The sequence below is a fragment of the Cygnus olor genome, chromosome 10 (assembly GCF_009769625.2).
Source record: "Cygnus olor isolate bCygOlo1 chromosome 10, bCygOlo1.pri.v2, whole genome shotgun sequence".
Taxonomy (NCBI): Eukaryota; Metazoa; Chordata; class Aves; order Anseriformes; family Anatidae; genus Cygnus; species Cygnus olor.
The window spans coordinates 8,066,597-8,086,506 of NC_049178.1; the positions used below are offsets into that span (position 1 = coordinate 8,066,597).

The 19,910-nt window shown below is 39.3% G+C and overlaps 1 protein-coding gene across 2 annotated transcripts; it reads right to left on the reverse strand.

Annotated features, from left to right (window-relative positions):
• Nucleotides 1–412: 412 nt before the first annotated feature.
• On the reverse strand, nt 413–19,684 carry RFT1 (RFT1 homolog). 2 transcript variants are annotated; one of them, XM_040568642.1, is made up of 13 exons: nt 19,615–19,684; nt 15,653–15,738; nt 15,253–15,369; nt 13,294–13,483; nt 12,609–12,710; nt 11,503–11,637; nt 10,538–10,616; nt 10,214–10,264; nt 7,860–7,990; nt 6,556–6,700; nt 4,718–4,823; nt 3,184–3,433; nt 413–2,247 (listed from the first exon to the last, which is right to left on the reverse strand). In XM_040568642.1, exons 1-13 carry the CDS (start codon nt 19,636–19,638, stop codon nt 2,083–2,085), a joined length of 1,581 nt encoding a protein of 526 aa, XP_040424576.1. In that variant the 5' UTR covers nt 19,639–19,684; the 3' UTR covers nt 413–2,082. The 2 variants fall into 2 exon arrangements, with proteins under 2 accessions (XP_040424576.1, XP_040424575.1); XM_040568641.1 differs by lacking the exon at nt 19,615–19,684 and adding an exon at nt 15,857–15,984.
• Nucleotides 19,685–19,910: the final 226 nt, after the last annotated feature.

Genomic DNA, 19,910 nt, shown 5'->3' on the forward strand with positions numbered 1-19,910 from the left:
TACTAGTAGCAGAAGTACTATCACTGTACAGTTGGGATCATAAGACTAGGCAACACAGCAAGACTTCAAGCTCATTTTGCTTTAAAACTCCTTCCATCTCCAAAGCACGTCATGTGCAGGGCTACACAAAATTTCTCATTCTAGGAAGCAGTTATAATTCACCATACAGATTTGAGGTATTCCCACAATAAGGTCCCAGAGTCGTGCAGAAAAAGACAGACCCTAAAAAGAGTCTGCAAGTGCAACTTTTTTTTTTTAATTATGAATTAAGAGGTAAAAGAAAAAAGACCCAAGCCCCTGCAATGTATGGAGCTGCACTTCAAACTCCATATGCGATAGAAAAATAAAAAAAGCTGCAAGACAACTCAAAAGAGAACAAATTTAAAGGCAAACAAATACCAAATTCACGTAACAGGACAAACTGCTGTCAAGTTTATACAAACAAGTTTCATAACAACTTCAGAAGAACCAGCAAATCTCTATCTACTACCTTCCGTTGAGGCAACGGAAACACCACCATGCGCTGAGTAGCGCACTTTTCTTTTCCTTCTACTGTTGTATTTTGGTTTCTCCGAGATAATTTTCCTATCACTAAATCTCATATAAAGTATCTCTGGTGATACCCTCTGTGTGAAAATTACAGGAGTTTACAAAATGTCTCTAACAGCACCAAACTGAAGACACTGACACTAGAGCTATGACTACCAGTACGAACTCCACAATGCCATTACAGTGAAGTATTTTTAAAGCTGTCTCAGGATCTGCAGAGTTGCTATGTAATTAAACTAAAATCTTCAGACTGCACGTCGGAGCGCACTTGACATTTCTGGTCCATTCAGACACCGCAAAGGAACACTGATCATTATAGACACGATTCTTGTACATTCCGAAACCGCCAATTCAAGTCTTAGACCAGCAACCAAATAAACCTTTGGCAAACACATATCAGCAACCTAATACATCATTTTAAAGTTTCTAAGCATCCAAGTTTTCCATAATTTAAGTAAAAAAAAGAATATAAAAGGTAAGACTGAACATGTAAAGAAACAAGATAAAAAATCTCTTTGCAAGAAAAACAGCACTTTCCATCCAAAAACAAAAACATACGCACAAATCCTTGAAAGGCATCTTATTAAACATTTAACATTTAGTTTTGGAGAAAAGCAAAAGTCTTTTTTATTAAGACATATTTGTTCGCACTTGCATTGAAAATCTCAAATAAAAACAAAAAACAATGGAGTGAAAGAAATTGTGTTTAACTCAACCTTCTGGAACTTCAGCATGGTTGCACTTCAGACCTGTTTAACCAGTGCTCTAAAACACACACACACATATATATATATATATATATATATATACACATATATGAGTTAAAGCTTCGGAGTATTTTTGACAAGTTAAATAATACCATCATTAAATGAATGACGCTGAAGGAAGTAATTTTACATAGCTAGCATGGACACATGCTGTGTATTCTATTAACTTATCTGCAAGCATTGGAACTTTCTGTTTAATGCTTTACACTTCAGGACACTGATAACTCAGATTTCTCTGCACCACATCACATTCTATTTTGGTAACAGCTGGTTATTGGTATTTGGTAATAGTGGCTATTGGTTCTTGCTCCAGTGTTTTGTTTTGTATTTATGTCAGACCATTTCTTTTCTAACAGTTAAACAGCCCACCATGCTCACTAAGGTCATTCTTAATTACATCTTAATTAAATATAAGTCATAAAATACCTTCATATATGTACTCCCTATTGGTAAGAATGGAAGCTCCCTACATAACGTGTAGCAACTACGTTATGTCAGAAGGGTATATCATAGACCTTCATCACCAAAGAGGCTCTTTGAAGAAAAGCTTGAAACAAACGACGCATGAAGAAGAAATTACTCAGCTCTTTCACTGCACTGACCAGTTTAGAAGAAGAAATAATATTCAAATGGCAACCATCTACATTGCTATTCCAGTATCAACGCTTCCAACAAACTCATGTGGAAACCTTTTTCCACACAGATCAATGCAAAAGACACAGCCCTTCACTGCCAGCATGTAAGAGACTTGTTTTGCATGAGTGTTTCATGTTCCTTTCTTCATATACCGGGAGAGGAACTGGCTTCTGACAAAGTGAACCAGCTTGGTCTCTGTGCAGAACATAGTAATGACGGTTGCTGCAAAGCACACAGCCCCAGTGCTGATGTGAATCAGCCTTGCCATCCAACCCTTATCACAGCAGAAGAATACCTAAAATAAAGGAAACAAGCAATTGCAGGAAAACTAGTCAGTACAAGATAGATAAACTGTTGCAATAAACAATAAGGTCCAACACCTTTCTTGACCATGCTAGCACCACCATCAGGGTGAGCATGGCAACTAGATGCAAGAAAGATTTGCTACATGCACTCATCCTACAAATTGCTTTAGTAGTCACAACATTTGCTTTCTTAAAAACACAACAACAAACAACTGTCAAATTGCAGAAAATGAGCATTCAGTACGTACCTGATAAATGCTGAAGTTATTTACCACACAGAAGCAAGTTAATTTACCAGGAAAACTCTGCATGGATATTTGGGTGGATGCTATCCACACAAGTCTTACGTTTTACAGTAACGTATTAGGCTATTTTTCAAAAAAACCAAAAACATTGGAAACCTCCCAAGCCAACAAAGCTCTCCCTTCTAAGGCATAAAGGATTTTCCATTTGTCAAATTTTTGAATATTGAAATGCTACCATCTCTGTAATAACTAGTCTGTGCAGTTACCATGCTGTAATCTGAATACATGCAATACTGAATATTGCTTTTAGCAATTTTTGCTTATTTTTTTAGTACAGAATTTTTGACGACAGTTTTTGTGCTATCACTATTTCAATTACTAAGAACCGAGGATATGGATTTACATACAGATAACAGAAATACATTAAATTTTATTTTACTTGTCAGACAGATAGTCCTCTGCCACCTGGAGGTGCATCAGATACACACATGAAGTTCAATATAACCACGTGTATTTGTTTTATCTTTTAATAGATATAAGCAGCCTTGCAAGCCTGTAATGGAAGTCTCCTAGCCTATGGTTATAAGCCTTTTTTGCTAATGATATTTCTCTGCTTGTGGAAACAAAAGTCATCCGATACTCGCTTTCACAGTGAAAGAAAGATCTGAGAAAGACACTTACCTCTGAAAAAACAGTAATTACTCCACTTACAACATAAACGAGTATCAACACTGGTGAGGGAAGCAAGCCTGTCAAAGGTCTGTAAGTGCTTTCCTTGAAGTAATCATAGATATAGTGGGTACTGTGAGCAATTCGAATACCCATATTAAAGCAGTTTGCAAGGATAAAGCCTACGCTGCCATGCCAGTGAGTCAAGAAGTAGGAGATGCACAGGAAGGTGAAGGACAAGGCCAGCATAACAAAATTGTACCTAGGAAAAAGAAAATTTGAACAATGTATACAGTTACAGTATTTACTAAACGTATCTTTGAAAAATAAAAGTCCCACAGTTTAGTAAAATAAGGAACAAATTATCTCATCTTGAAACAGAAGAAAAACTTGAGAAAAAAAGAAAAAATGACTGAAAGAATAGAAAATACATCAAGGAAACTAAACCAAGAACTACATGATGTTACATAAATTCTATTGTACTATTCAGCTGCATACTCATTTCAGAAAGTCAAATTCAGTAACAATAATTAGTAACATGAAAACCTGAGGATTTTTTGCTATTTTATATTAGGTATTAAAGAAAAAGAATATTCAGCAACATGACACAGTTTCTGCTCCAAACAGTGCCTTTGAAGCGAAGTTCTAGGTTACGACAGCAGCCCTTGCTAGTCTAAAAGGATATTTCTTTGTGGAAAGCAGACCTCATTAATTAAATGACTTTTTAAAAAATACTTAATTGATTTGGTATGGTCTTTTAATGGACAGCTGCTACAGAAGTGAAAAAAGCCTGATGGTAGCAGAGGGGAGGCCACCAGGCTGCAACACCAATATGCCAGGATGAACACAGAATCAAGAAATAATGCAGGCTGGAAGGGACCTCAGGAAGTCGTCTAGTCCAACTTTCCGTTTAAAGTAGATTAACCTGAATTCAGATGCACAAATTAGATCCATTCAGAAGTGTACTTGATATATAGTAACTGTACATGAAAAATTTTAACAGTTGCAAGTTCCTAATGAGTTTTAAATGATAGTCTGCCTTGAAAGCTGAAACTCTAAATGCATATGTATAATAAATAAGACTTCATATTTAAATTACTTCCCCAGTTAGTCATCTACGAAAAGCTAATTGAACCTTTTCATTTCTTGATTTCCGACCTTTTTACCCCAACATTTAAACATTTGCTAAAGCTTCTATGTCTAATTCTGCATACCGGCACCTAAATAAGGAGTTTGGGTTTCTGTGGGGCAATGCATTTTTATGCCGGTTTCAAAAGCACCAAGCTCTTTATCCAGTCATGATAAGCTGATATTAAGACAACATTCATTAACAAACACGTAAAAAACAAAACTAGCATGCGTGTCCTTGCCCATCTGTTGCACCTGGCACAAGACAAGAACAGAGTTCTTAATGGCTGCAAAAAGAAATTGGCTCTTGGGGGGGGGGATATGTGTTTCCAAGCACATACCCAAGCAGAACAACTGTCCTCTAAACATACCATACACGGATTAATTACAGGAACGTTCTGGGGACTCTACTACTTACCTGTCTACCTCTTCTTTGCACATCAAAGCAAATGTAAAACATTCTGTTACTCCATTGATAGCAAGAAACAGGACATATAAAGAGTAACACCGGAGAAGATTTGGACCTAAAAAAAAACCATTTAAATGATACATTATTTCTTTTTACAAAGATATGTTGTTTTTACACTTGCTGATAAGAGAAAAAGTTGTGATGTTATTACTGATGATAATGGAAACTTTTAAATTCATTTGAACAAGCTTCTGGTTTAGATATCTTTACAAGAACATGAACAGAACAAAAAAGGCAAAATAAAAACAAATCCAGAACACAAGGGAGTAGCAGTTATGGTAACAGAAAAGATCTCCATTACCAAAGTGATATTTTATTAAATGGGATTCCCCACCAAATTAACATTATAACTCAAGTCTTCCTTTGTACAGGAATTGGTGAAAATGAATTCAATAATGTGAGGTTCTCAAGGCAACAAAATATATACATTTTGAATACCACAGCATAAAAAACTAGAAGACTGTTTAACATATTCAAAACTGTGCTAGATAAAAGATATTCCGATTTTACAAGTCGGAGGTAATTTATATATGACTTGAAAATTCTCCATTCGGTCTTGGAAATACTTTTCTTGTCCTTTTGAGACTAGTTTTAACACTGGGAAAAATATTCCCATGGTTTTTAACAGGTTCTTGTGCATCCCTTAATATTGCTTCTTGAGAGCTAGCTCAACAGCAGCAGTGTAGTTCCTATCACTTCCTCCCACTTCAGTCACTACCCAGTGAGCAGTAAACACACTGCAGACACGCGGGGTAGAGCTGAGGACATTCTTTTCAGGCATACATAAAAGCATTAGACTAGGGAGCACTCAGAAAAAAATCCAAAAGAATACATCCACAAGTAAGACAGTCCCACAGCTTCTGATAGACCAGATTTGCATCCAAACCTGATCGTACATTTCTTAGAGCTCCTCAGCACATTTCAACTTAAGGTGAGTACATATGTAAAGATGCTACTACTAAGGGATCTAGTTCTGGATTTGGACAAGCTAAGAAATTGATTTCAATGGGAGTTTCACAGAAAAAAATCTGTAAAGAGCAACTAACAGATCATGAAAGCAAATTATTAAAAAGCTATAATTCTGAAGCACTGATTACATACATAGACAAAGCCCACACCTAACAGTTTTTTTCTGCAAGCTTTACTCATTATCTAAGTAATTGTGTATCCTGATTTAATTTTATCCTGTGCAATTCACAAAAAGCAATCTTACAAGGGATGCTCCACTAATTATTCATGAGAGCAACACAGCAGTGATCAGCTTCAACTTTACCAACAACATCAGGACTACTAAGAAAGTCAGATACAACAGACAGTTTGGAGCGAAATGGAAGGTACTTCACAGCAACACAATCATCATTTCGCGATACCACATGACTACATGTAAATGCACTAGTGCATAGGACATGAAAAGACAATTTCTTTATTCTTCCTTCCCAGTAAGTCTCCACATCTGGTTAATACTACTGTTCAGCAACATTCCAGCTTCCATAACAGTTGCTTCAAAAACAACTTGACAAGCTAGAATTCTACAGTCAGAATATTCTGAATTTAAGCATCTACAACAGGACAAAGAAATCAAACAGTTTAGCCAAAATAAGGCCAGGTGACAATATACCAGTGGTATTCAGTTCAAAATGAGCAATACGACTCAGTATTTTAAGCTTCTTTTAATCTGAGATGACCTTTCTCAAAAAGATCAGCTGATTCACCCAAGAATTCATAATAGCTGAGCTGCAGTTTCTGTTTATAAAGAATGGCTTGGTTGCCAGCTCTACCCTCTTTACCTGTTCCAGAACTGAGCATTGAGCCTCCGTAAATATCCAGAGCCAGCTGAGAAAAGGCATATCCAAAAACAGTGATGGTAAGGCCAATCAGAAGCACAAGTTTCAACAGCAGTTCTAATACATTCGCAGCCATAGCAATGTCATCCTGAAAAAAAAAAAAGGCAGACATTTACATGGATCAGAATCAGTATAACAGTTATTTTGACAAAGCAAAACTATTCCATGGAAAAAAAAACAGCGCACCTGCACACTGTAAAAAGGTGTCAAAACTATCATTTGGTATTGATTTATCCGTACACATGGTCCTAACTTCCAACAGTGCTCATATATTTATTATTCTGTGCTGTGTTTTATGCATTCAAAACTCTAAACAAACATAAGCCATCAACATGCCTGCTAAACACGTGCAACTGCTGTTTCCTTAAACAGGAAGAACTAAGCTCAGGCAAAAAAAAAAAAGAAGGGTGTTTGCCCAAGGCTGCAGTCTGAACCAGAAGGGTCAGATTTTTATTGCTGCATGGGACTAGAGATCTGTCACACCAGAACAAGCAACTTGTCAGTTCTGCCACCACCTAAGATGCAGCTGATGACAGACAGAAGTCAAACGTTTTTACCAGTTACGCTATATACATACACGCAGCACACTACCTATAAAATATCAAGCACACGTACAGGTACACCTTTGTTTAGCCTCCCCATGATCTGAGGCACAGGAATTGTTTAACTGTGTGACCCTCACACCTGATTGAGAATTTCTTATCTAGAGCATACAGAAACCTCTTGTTCAACACTCATCGTTACTCTACAAACGAACCCGAAGCACAAGTAAAATACAATTCTCTTCCTAGAATTGCACTCTTTGGAAGCACTACTCCTTAATATTTATGAGCAAAATACATTTACAAGTCAGTCAAAGCATGCTTTCATGATTTAATCTACAATAATTGCCTAAGTACCTCTAGAAATACACAGTACACAAGTGTTTACACCTCATTGTTCAGAGCAGATGATGTTAACTCCAGCTATAATACAATGCAGTACTATGCCACTGCATATCTTAACTTGTATTTCACTGGCTTTTTACCTACTCTCTTTTCTTTTTGGTACAGCCTCCCTTGACATATTCTCCACTTCAACTTACTTTCAATTTTAACAGTCTTTATACTCAAAGACTTTATAGTTTTTCACTTCACGTTTTTTACTTTAACAGTCTTCATACTCAGTTTAAACGCACACTTCTGCCATTCACACTCCTGTACCAAAAAGCAAGCATCTTACATTCGATTAAACCAAAAAAAACATACCTGCTTCTGATCCTTTACGTTCTTCCCTCTTTCCAATACTTTAGCAAAAAAGACATAAAAACTCTCTTCAATAGGCGAAAAGATGAACCTGGCCACCAGTGAACCAAGATTATTCACAATATCATATACACCTTTAAAAACAAAAATTAACAGCATCCTGTAATTTAAGACATTTCAATTCCAAGTCTTTAACAGTGACACACATTCCAATTTAATGTTTCCACTGAACAAAGAGAACACAAGTGGAACTTAATGCAACATTACAGCTGCATTCCCCAAAATCTTCTGACAGTCACAGCAAGCACAGCTCCAAATTAGACGTCTTGCCCACAGACAGATGGCAAAGCTAGAACAAGAATTTGGTAACAGTACCAGACACATTCCGAATTCGTACTGTAGAGGAAGTTCAAAGATTCTGATGAAAGAAAACCTATTCACTGACTGGGGACAGAAAGATAAGGATTTTACTGATACAAAGGAAGAGAGAGATATCCATTTTTCATGTTTTTTCTTTCTTTCTGTTTTCATTGAGGTAGACAAGGAACCCTACGTAACATTTTAGTAGCACTTCCATCCTCATCAAGACACTAAGCACTGCTCCAAACCTGCTCAGACATCTGTGTGTGTTACTGTAATACAGTGACTGAGAGCACACCAAGTTAGGCATATAGATAAATGCTTTACAGGCTCACATTGAAATAAAATTCTGACTGATTTCATAGGACTCAGAATCAATGTTTCCTAACATTTTGAACACGCAAGTGCTTTTGCTCTCATTGCTCTTTTAAAGACCCTTTGAGTAAGAGGCAGCTCATTTGTTCCTCCGAGAAGGATTAAGAGTGGCTGCACTTACTGGTGGCAAGCATATACAGCCAGTACTTAGGGGGGAACATACTTGTGGCAGCAATTAAAAGCAATTCAAACTTGCCAAGAAACTTCTAACATCAGGCCAACAATTATAGCCTATTTTCCTTCCCAAGCTGTAAGACCCAAGGTGCTGCTAATGCGGTCACCTGAACTGCTACTGCCATACATTACTCTGTAATGACACTGAGTTCTTTTATGGAACACAACTCAGTTTTGAGAAGTAATGCTACAAACAACGATGCTTCAGCTGTAATGTCTGACAGATTCAAGAGGAAGACAAAACAGAAAAAAACAATTACAAAAAATGAAGAGAAAGACAACTGTAATGTATCAGATACTAAACTATATGATGAAGTTAAAACCAAGTATCAGGTCCTGCACTTTGGCCACAACAACCCCATGCAGCGCTACAGGCTGGGGGCAGAGTGGCTGGAAGGCTGTGCAGAGGAAAAGGATCTGGGGGTGCTGGTTGATGCTCACCTGAACATGAGCCAGCAGTGTGCCCAGGGGGCCAAGAAGGCCAACGGCATCCTGGTTAGTGTCAGGAATAGTGCAGCCAGCACACCAGGGAGGTGTGCTCGTCCCCCTGTGCTCTGCTCTGGTGAGGCCACACCTCGAGTGCTGTGTTCAGCTTTGGGCCCCTCACTACAAGGAGGACATCGAGGCCCTGGAGCGTGTCCAGAGAAGGGCTGCGAAGCTGGTGAAGGGCCTGGGACACAAGTCCTATGGGGAGTGGCTGAGGGCACTGGGAGTGTTTAGCCTGGAGAAGAGGAGGCTCAGGGGAGACCTTATTGCTCTCTACAACTCCCTGAAAGGAAGGTGTGGGGAGCTGGGGGTCGGCCTCTTCTCACAGATAACCAGTGACAGGACTAAAGGGAATGGCCTCAAGTTGTGCCACGGGAGGTTTAGAATGGAAATTAAGAGACATTTCTTCTCAGAAAGAGCAGTTACGCATTGGAACGGGTTGCCTGGGGAGGCAGTCACCATCCCTGGGGGTGTTCACAGAAAGGTTGGACATGGTGCTTAGGGACATGGTTTAGTGGGTGATAGTGGTAGTACCGGTATATTTGGATGATCTTGGAGGTCTTTTACAACTCTAATGATACTGTGATTCCATATCTACTCACACAAATTTTAAAAAAAGAAAATAAATGGCACCATATATGCAGTTGTAAGTTTATGATCCAAAGGAAAACAATTAAAATCCAGGATAAATTAAGTTTTCTGAGCAACATGGTCTAGTGGGAGGTGTCCCTGCCCATGGCAGAGGGTTGGAATTAGATGATCTTTAAGGTCCCCTTCAATCCAAACCATTCTTTGATTCTATCTCCTTTTTTCAATCATTCTCTGAAAGATGTCTCAAAGTCAGAAAGGCTTTGAAATCTGAGACTTTGAAGTTACTTTCAAATACTGTAAATTATTTTCAGAATCAGGTGAATAGTATCAACTACAACACTGTCACCATTCCACAGTATCATCACACTTACCCTGATCTCCAAAATTTAACACATTCAAAAATGTCATCACGTATCGTTCACCTGGAAGTTTAAAATAAAGAATATAAGAACAAGACCCTAAATCTTTCCTAATACATATTCAGGTACATCCAACATGAAGTATTCAAGAGACAAGGTCAAATGGGACAGGACCTAGTTCAGGTGCTGTGAAAACCCTCGAAACTTAATCTGAGTAAGTAACATCTGCTGCTGCCACCCTCTGAACATCACCACCCAGCCTTCTCAAGCTCCACCTCAATTTTGTAAATAGTATTCGCTCACCCTTCCCCAACATGCCTATACATCACACCTCACCCTCTGTCAAAATCTGCTTCAAGAAGGATTGTTTGAAGAAGCTCCAAGTCAACCTTGCTTCCTTCCAGTTAAGGAAAGTCTGTAAGAAAACGAACACTGAAATGTAATAACCATGATTGAAACTACAGAGCAGAAATACAAAATAGAAAGTTCGTCCATTAGGCTAGCTCTAACCACTCTGTATTGATGAGGAAAACCCACAGCATCATAGCTACTAATATCTAAAATATCACTAAACTCAAGCACAAACGTCACTCTGGTCTGGCTGAGTAAGAATTTTTCCTTTGCTGAAAATGACTAATGTTGCAGATAGACAAAAGGACCTGAATAATCTTTCTACAGAAAACTCTAGCAGAAAAAAAAACAGAGGAGAGGGGGAAAAAAGTTGATAGCATGCCAACATAACTCTCACTCTCATAGTAGGTGTAGGGACAGTTTGAAAAGCAGTAAACAATTTACAAGTCCCACAAGGAAGAACAACCTTTATCTTCTCAACACGTAAATCTTTTTCAGAATGTCTTCCTTGCTGTGTTTTTTTTTTTTTATTTCTTTGTCCCACTTCCTTTTGAGAAGACATCAGAGATATGAGTATCTGTAGGTTGCTGTACACTACCATGCTTATTTTCTGGAAAAGCCGAAGTTCTGGTTTCTCTTCTGCCTCCTACCTGATACTAGGTCATTCCCCTTAACACTGTAAACATTCCATCTCCAATTAATGGTTCATGCAAAGCTGCTGAAAGATAAACAAGCCCCTAAAAATACAAAGGGGTCAAGTTTCATAACGTTTTTCTATTTTACTCATGCAAACCGTAAACAGAATTTAATGTAAATGTCTTCTCCTAGCCATATATTCTAAAGCGTAGAGCTACCCTCAGAATCGTTCATTTAACTCTACCATCTCAAAATAATTTTCAAGGCTCTCTCAACAAAGGCTTAAAATAAAAAAAATAAACTGTGCAACCTACCTCATCTTCCACCAATTTAGGTAATAGAGCTTTCACTCTAGCAACTGGAAATGACTTCTTTGTTGCTTCAGGAGATCCCAAAAACATTCCAAAATAAATTACATAGCACATTACCAGAACACTGGTATATAAAAGCTGAAAAGATAGATAAGGAAAGAAGGAAACCAGTAGAACAAAATTAACTTACAAATGCAGAATTACATGCTAGAATTGCATGTGGAAAAACATGCTGGAATTACAAATTCAGCAAGAACAGAACATAGTAAGTAGCTTTTACTCCTATCAAATTTTAAGCTAGCTCAAGACACTGACTTAAGCCTCACCAAGAATGCTGTTGATTTTGATTAAAGAAAAAAAATAGGGCAACATCAATAGTCCTTTGCCAGCTTTTGTAACGTTCTATTCAGCATTTTTAGAAAGATCATGTTAAGTCCAATTTTAAAGTCAAAAAAAGTTGACAACTGACTACCAGGTACATCTCTCGCTTTGATCAGTTATAAGCTATCTACCCAGGTCACTGCAAAAACTGAAAGATAAGAGCCATGTCTGCAGCAGCTCACATTTTCCTATCTAGGTGAACTGACTGCACAGGCCACAACATTTTTCAGGTGCAAATATATCCATTCTTCATTGTAGCAAAGATAAACTTGTAACCCAAGTACGTGTTACACACGATTAGCACTTTCTGATAAGGTGATATTGTAAGGTTGGTGGTGATAAGGTTACATAGGATTGTATCCTCCTACACAACAGAATCTGAAGTTGAACCTTAATACTGCCCAGTGGTGAGCAGCCTTCTAGCATTACAATGCATAACTGATTTAGAAAAAAGTCAACATAAAGCTTATATAAAGCAATAACCTTATTTGTAAAACATGCCTTTATAGACAGAACAGGGTGCTTTCTTGTACCTCCATTAAACTGATTGCGGTCAAAATGTCAAGTCAGTAAGTATCAGCAAAATACTACGTATTTAAATCTTAAACCTCACAGGAGCAGTTGGCCTCACCTCCCCAGTTATGTACCAGGCTAAACATCAAAACTAACAGCAAATAATTATTTTTGAGGAATTAAGAATTCATAGAGAAAGACCACAGGAAACTTACCTGAGCCAAGGAAAAAATGTAAAGGCCCCACTGAGGATAAAGGATTACTAAAATAACCGTCAAAACACATTTTGACACCACCGAAAGGCTTTCAGCTATTACCTTTAAGAAAGAGAAAACAGAGAACGTTTAGCCAAGTTAACCACCTACAGAAGCATAAAATGATTAAGTTTCACATACAATTTATGTACAAATATAAGACTTTGAAAGTCAGTATGGCTATCACATTTTTTCTGCTGAGTTGGCCACCTTAGATTGTAACTTCTCTGATTTCTCTAATCTTACAGTTTGATTCCTCCATTGCACTTCCCCAGTCCTTTGCATAGAACATAAGGGGGAAAATTTTGTGTGAGAGAATCACAAGTTCATGCCGACAATCATGTGAAATGCAAAGCTGCGGAAGCCATTTGTGCACCCCTCCAGTCAAAATCATGACTATACATTTCAAGATCAGTTAAGTGATAATTTGTAAATAAACTGATTTATTTAACAGGAACAAACTACGTTACAATTAAGTCATACAGTATTAAACAGTACATAGCTTTTTAATGTTATTGAACATAGGAAGATCTAGTTCAGGAATCTTTTCTTTACATTCTTGGCATCATCTTTTCGACAAAAATCATTTTCTCTCTCTCTCTCACACACACACACACACAGCTTTGTACTCAGCTTCTTTACTAACCTTAAGTCTTACAAACAAATGAGCTTGGGCTAAAACCCAGAATGGTTCTCCCAGAAGCTCAATAATTGCAGAAAGGCCAAATGCCACTACACCAGCCTGATAATGAGGAACCACAGAAGGATCAGGTACTTCAAGTAAGTGTAGCCAGACTAAGCCCAAGAAAACAGACCAAAAAACACCGAGAGGGACTCTAAAAAGTTAACATAAAAACAGTCAATACAAATGTTAATTAAGCAGAAGAAAGAACACATGAAAAATCAATTAAAATTTTAAGCATTACCATAATTTAAAAAAGAATGCCTTGGTGAATTCATTTCTATTCTAACTGCACCACGAATATCTTTTTCTTTTTTGGAGTGAAAATTTAATGCATTCTTCCGCCAAACACAAAACATTTTCCTGACCTACTCTTTGCCTACTCAAGAACCTAACATAAGGCCACCTATTTGCATTTCTTATTCTGTAGGACTCAGTAAGTCTGATCCCGCATCGCCCTGCAGAATACTGTAAATCTCTTAACAGTGTAATTTTATTGTCTTATGTGATTACCAGAGATTTGCAGACAAGCTTTGGTGTATCTTGCTGTAACAGACACAGATGCTACTGCTCCAACTGCTAGTCCGAGTCTTCCAGAGACCACTGCTTCTCCAGAGAAGCAACAGCAGAGGCAGATGAAGGAAATGCACGCCTGCACCTCAGTAATCTACTGTAGCTCAAAGCCACACTGATTAGCAACTGCAGCTAAAAAGCAAAGCTAGGCACAGGAGTATTACCCTCTGCTGACAATGCTTCAAGAACTCACAGCCTATTGCAGAGCACAGAAAATTTTATACCATTGCAGCAGGACTTATCTGACCCTCCCATTATCAGATTCCTAAGGTATTTGACAACAAACTCCTAGGATGCATTTCAGATCATTCAAGAAACGATCTTCATTTTAAGCTATGCTTCTCCAGGAGAAAAAAAACACACGTGGTCATTTATAACTGTATCATTCAATATCCATTTGAAAGGCAGTCAAACAGAAGAAAATTGATTAAAAGAAGTTACAAAGAAGAGATTTAATAAATTTAAAGTATCATGTTTAAAGCTCTCTCTGGAACAGACTATCCCTCTCTTACACCTGGATCCAGATGACAACACACAACCCCCCAGCTCCTGGGTCAGATCTAACCCAATGGAAGATCACTATTTTGTCTTGCTGAGGTAGTTTTCCAACATATCACAGACAAAATTGACTTCCCGATCCACCTGTCACTGCACAGCCGCTGGATCTGACAAGGGACGCAGCAGAACGGTGCGTCCAGGAGCCAGAAGGGAAAAGCTAGCCATAAAATCCCTTTATCTCCAATGGGTGATTATGCACTCTGGCTGCAGCTTCACGTGGACTTTAAGCATTCTACTTTCTGATATAAAACGGCACTGCAGTTAAAAGAAGTGGACCTACTTATTTCCTGTTGCTTGTTTCCAACCTTTCACATCTCTCCAACACAAACATTTATGTTTCCATCCTCATTAAGTTGTATTAGGGTTCAAGACTTTAAAAAAAATTTAGTTTGAGGGGAAAAAAAATCTTAAGCAGCTTCATAAACACATATCAAGTAACAAAAGAGTAAGACTAAGTAGGCAGAGAAAGAAAAAAGACTAAATATCTGGGTAACAGAGCTGTCCTTTACCAGCTACAACACAGGTGAAACTTCAGGATGGATAATGGAATAAACAGCTCCTGATAATACCTTTGGTGACACACTTTCCTATGTGCTTTGAGACCAAGTTCATAAATACTAAAGCAGTAAATTGACCCGCTTCCTGTAGCTGTCACGAAACGTGACTGGGATTACTAAACACTCAAGGGTGAAATAGGTACCTCAGTAAATACAAATAGCCTTTCATTTTGTATGTTCTTAGGCAAGAATCAGAAATAAGTTCTAAAGAAAAAAGATTTTAAAGAGATCTTACGTCAGCCACAATAGATTAATTGTTTTGGTCCAGTTTCGCTTCGTACTCCCACTCAAGCAAGCTCTGCGGAACGCCTCCCTGGCTAGGAAGAGAACCGTTGAATAAAGTAGAGTTAGCCTAAAGATAAAGAAGAAAAAAGAAAGTTATTTCATTACACGCTGTTTCTGAAAGCACGCAGTACAATTACTGACTTTTTTTTTTAAACACAATACTTTCTGGAAAACAAAAACCCCAGTTACACAAAGCGTTTCAGCGGCATACCCTACAGCCTACAAACCTCGAGGCCCCGCAACACACCCAAGCACTTTAAAAACCCGATAATAAATGAAAAAAGAACCCAATCGTGCTGGGAACCCCGACGCTCCTCCTGGGAGGGAGGCAAGAGCGCGGCCCGGCTCACCTCACGTTGACGACGCCGAGGAGCTCCCGAGAGAGGTGGCGCAGGGTGAAGGCGTTCAGCCCAAACGTGACCGCCCGGAACAGCACCTGGCAAGGAAAGGAAACACCTACGGGCTGGCTGGGGCTCGGGCGGCTCCCGCCAGGCACCTCTGAGGAGGAGGAGGAGGAGGAAGAGGAAGAGGAGGAGCCCGGTGCCGCCGCGCACCTGCAGCAGGGCGCTGGAGGAGGCCAGCCGGGTGGTCTGGCTGAGCACGTCCTGCGAGGCCATGGGCGCCGCCGCCAGGAAATGGCGCCGTCGCGCCGCGATCCCGTCAGGAGGAGCGGGGCGGGCCGCGGCCGAGGCCTCCTTTCGCTTCCCTCCCCTCCGCCCCGACCTGCTCAGGTGCCCGCCAGCCTCGCAGGCTGGCATTCCGCCGAAAAATAACTAAGGTGACAGACACCGAGAGCTGAGAAGAGATGCCTGGTTAATAGCGTTTTCTGACAGATGGGGTTTTCCAGTGGTTTCTGAAAAATCTCCATGCGGGTTTGATCAAGCCCTTTCTGAACAGAGTAAGCCCACTAGTTGTGCAGATGTAAGGAGAAGATGAAAGCTGAGGTAAAAGTGGAGGAAAAAAAAACACCTCACTTAATGCCGTTTAAAAAAAAAAACTTCGAATAGCAAAAATACAATCAAAGTGGAACCTACTTGAATTTAATAATACACTGACTTAAAATCTTAAAGACAGTTAAGACCTTTCTCAGCATAAATCAGAACACATGTCCCAGACTATTTCAGATTACTATTTTAGCACCAATATGTAAAAAGAGTACAGCTGTCAGTGTTACAGAACATGTCCCACCAGAGCGTGGCTCTCAGAGCAGTAATGTTTTTCTTAGCAATTCTACAGTTGAACCCAAACTTTTTAATTCTAACAGCAGCTGTTAGAAAGCGCTCCCAGAGGGGAAAAAAAGTGTCCGAGGCCTACTTGATTTCAACTTTATGACAGAATACAAACAGCAACAGTTTAAATTGGGATCGTAAGAGAAACTGGAAAACCAAATGAAATTCAAGATCATACAGAGCAGCAGTCTCCCCATCAGCCACCTCCTCCTCCTCTGAGATGCTATCCACCACTTTAGGTGTTCAGAGCAACATTTTTCAGACCCTATCATCTTTGCTGATAGCATTCTTTAAACAATCTGGACGTGATGTACAGAGGTGGATGTACGCAGCAGAGGAATATATCCTGTGAATGCTTAAGTGTGGTACTAATATTGGTAACAGCTAACTTGTGTTTTGTACATCAAAGCGCCTAACAAAAGAGATTATTGTAAAGACAAGGCAATGGAGACAAAGAGAAGACACTGGTCTGTGTTGGTTCAAGTAATCAGACCAATGGCAGAGACAGGAAGATGATCTCAGGTTTTGCGTTATGAGGAGTGTTCAGGCTCCTCCACTGCCCTTTCCTTCAGTCAGCTTTACACCTCTCACAGGGAGAAGAACTTGATGTCATGATAACTCAGGCTCTGGGCCTTTCTTAGTAGAGGCAATGGTGACAGTGGAAATCAAGAGACAGTATTTTACAGCTTGTGCTGATGCCAATAGTGGTGGTGAACTGTAGGCTTTGAATTGTCGTATTAAAATCCTTCACAAGTTACTATATACGCTGCAGAGGGAAACAAAAGTGCAGTTGAGCATAAAGTATGCAGCATCTACCAACACTGTGGTAAGGATTCACATTGTTCTCTGCATATGCCTGTACTGACAAAAGTAGGGATCTTCAAGTAATAAAACAGAAGAAATCAGTGTGCTAACTGGAGGCAAGAGTCCAACCTTTTTGGGCATCTGTCATGGGCAACAGTGAGTGACAACTAATGATGTCTTGTTGGACAGTTTGGTTTATCACCTCAAAGTTGAAACAGAAACAGCTGCAAAGCACAGGGAGCTAGGGAAAAAAAACTGCAGCTTTAATTGGTTTTAATAGGAAGTGGCTTTGCCACTTACACCGTTTTGGCATTAATGCATTTAAACCACTAGATGGCAAGCAGCCACAGATGAGGCAGCCAGCAGCTAGACAGCCCGGTCAGTCCCCAAAGTACGTGGTTTGTCAGAACTTTTTTTTTTTAACTAACAATTTGAGAATGGTAAAACTTATGGTAATGAATGGTAAGACTGTGTTACTGAATTTGTATGCAGTTTGAAGAAAACTTAACGAGAAAATGTATTCAAAACCATTATTCTCCAATTCCCACAGCAGGCAATGCCCACTTAATGCATTCCTCCAGACTCCCATCAAAACGTATCCCTTTTTTGGTTGTCATGAGACAACTATTTACAACGGCATATTCTAAGATAGTTCAGTTTCCTTAACAGCAAAGGGAGGAAGATAAACTAACCATTACAAAGGTCCTTACTCCCAAAGTTAGGCTGCATCTGGAGCTAAACTAGGCTGGATGTTCCTTCAGCACTGAACAAACATACTGCTCGGCTCAGGGCAGTTGGATAAACCCCTGTTGTATGAAAGGTACATAGAACCTCTAGAGCAAAGAGAACCATTAGATCTACTCTAAAGTTAAACTAGTCCAAAAAACACCACACAGTTGCATATACATGCCTCAGAATCAGTTGCAACTGTTTCTATAAACTTTCAAAAAGAAAAATCTTAGTGTTTATAACTTCATTTTACTATCCCATTAATAGAGTATTTCATGACAAAAAGTGATATGAAGTCAAAGTCCACAATTTTTATACTAATTGATAAAATTTTCTTGAGCACTAACTGCTCTTAACATGTTATAAGACCTTCCATTATATCACTTCATCACAAGGGAAATCATCTTCAGCTAAACTATTACAGCAAATTTCCTTTAGGACAAAAGCTTCCAAATTAATGACAAAGTGACAATGGGCAGCAGGAATCTTAAATCAGCAGTGAGATCTTGAAACAAGACCACATTTTAAAACAGCTCATTGCAAAACCAAAATTAAAGCCCCTATAAAGGATCAATAGTAAACATGCAAGTTATTAAACCAAATAAACACTACACTTTATGTTTAGTAATGTAACTTCACAACTTTGTCTTATTTGTGCATTTTTTTTTCCCTTAAAGGTTGCTTTTAGGAATCAAGTTAGATAACCAACTATGCTGTGAAATCATAGGCAAAGTTCTCTGCTACTGCCCAACACCTCCTGGAATAGTGCATGATGCAGATGACTACCTATGCTGTGAGCTAAAGACTGTAGATTTCTACAGCTACTGCAAAAGCCTTTAGCTTTGGAGTCAGGACCGTTTTTAGAAATGAACAAAAAACACTCAAAAACCTTGCTGCTGGCTGAGCACCCTTGTCCCCAGATGGCATCCTCTCCAGTTATTTTGAACACAGAGACAAAGCAAGATCCCTAACAGCCAAAGCGAGCAGCTAAAGGCTGCCATTCATGTGCCCAGCCCTGCTCTGTCCCTCCGTTTGCCTGGACTCTGCTGCAGCTGGAAGGAGAGGCTCCGAGGGCAGCAGGCCCTCCCAACAGGGCATACTGCATTTAAGGTTGATATGCACCCCTCTTCCTATCCCTCCCCCTCTGACCTGCAGCCCGCAGATACCACTACAGGAGACAAGGGGGGACAGAGCTGGAACCGTACAGTGCTGGCTTTGCTTTGCTGGCTTTGTAGGAAGCATGAGGCTCAACAGAACTGCTCTACCTCTGCTCTAAGTCCACACTTTGCCATTTCATTAATGAGGAAAAAATACTTTTTTTCCCTGGGATCTTTTCCAAAAGAATTTCTTTATACTGCTTGGAAGCCTTGTGTCAGTACAAGACACAAATTATGTGGGTTTTTTTGTTTGTTTTAGATTTTTAGAAGAATGCATGTGAGAGATATCTTTGTTCCTGATCATATAAAGCTTGTCCCTCCACAAAAAAAAACTAGGAGTCTGGGGGGCAAAGCAAGGAGTCACATCTAGATTTACCAGACTAGGAACCAAACCTCATTAAGCTCTCTGGTGATCATTCCTCTCTCAGATCAGGGATGTATCTGGATGTGAGGATGTACTATTTCCATTTCAGTGCAGAACTGCAAGAAGAGATAAAAGAGATTCACAGGCCATTCACCAGCAAAGGACACTAGCAATTACTGCTGTGACAGTTTCTCTTCTCTCCAAAGTGTCCCTAAAGGGCTTTTCAGATTAATGTCCCCAGGCTTTGTGGACTGAGTTAATCTCTCAATGCACGTTACGTGGTTAAACAAAGAATTGCATCTTTTTCTGGCTACATACTAGTTCA

Bases quoted from the DNA above. Each gene is read 5' to 3' on its own strand.
- RFT1 (XM_040568641.1), bottom strand. From the start codon at position 15,919: ATGGCCTCGCAGGACGTGCTCAGCCAGACCACCCGGCTGGCCTCCTCC. The intron at 15,370-15,652 runs GTGAGCCGGGCC...CTTTATCTTTAG, and splicing joins CTCGGCGTCGTCAACGTGAG to GCTAACTCTACTTTATTCAA. The intron at 10,617-11,502 runs GTAGGTTGCACA...GTTTTCTTACAG, and splicing joins CTAAATTGGTGGAAGATGAG to ACTTTCCTTAACTGGAAGGA.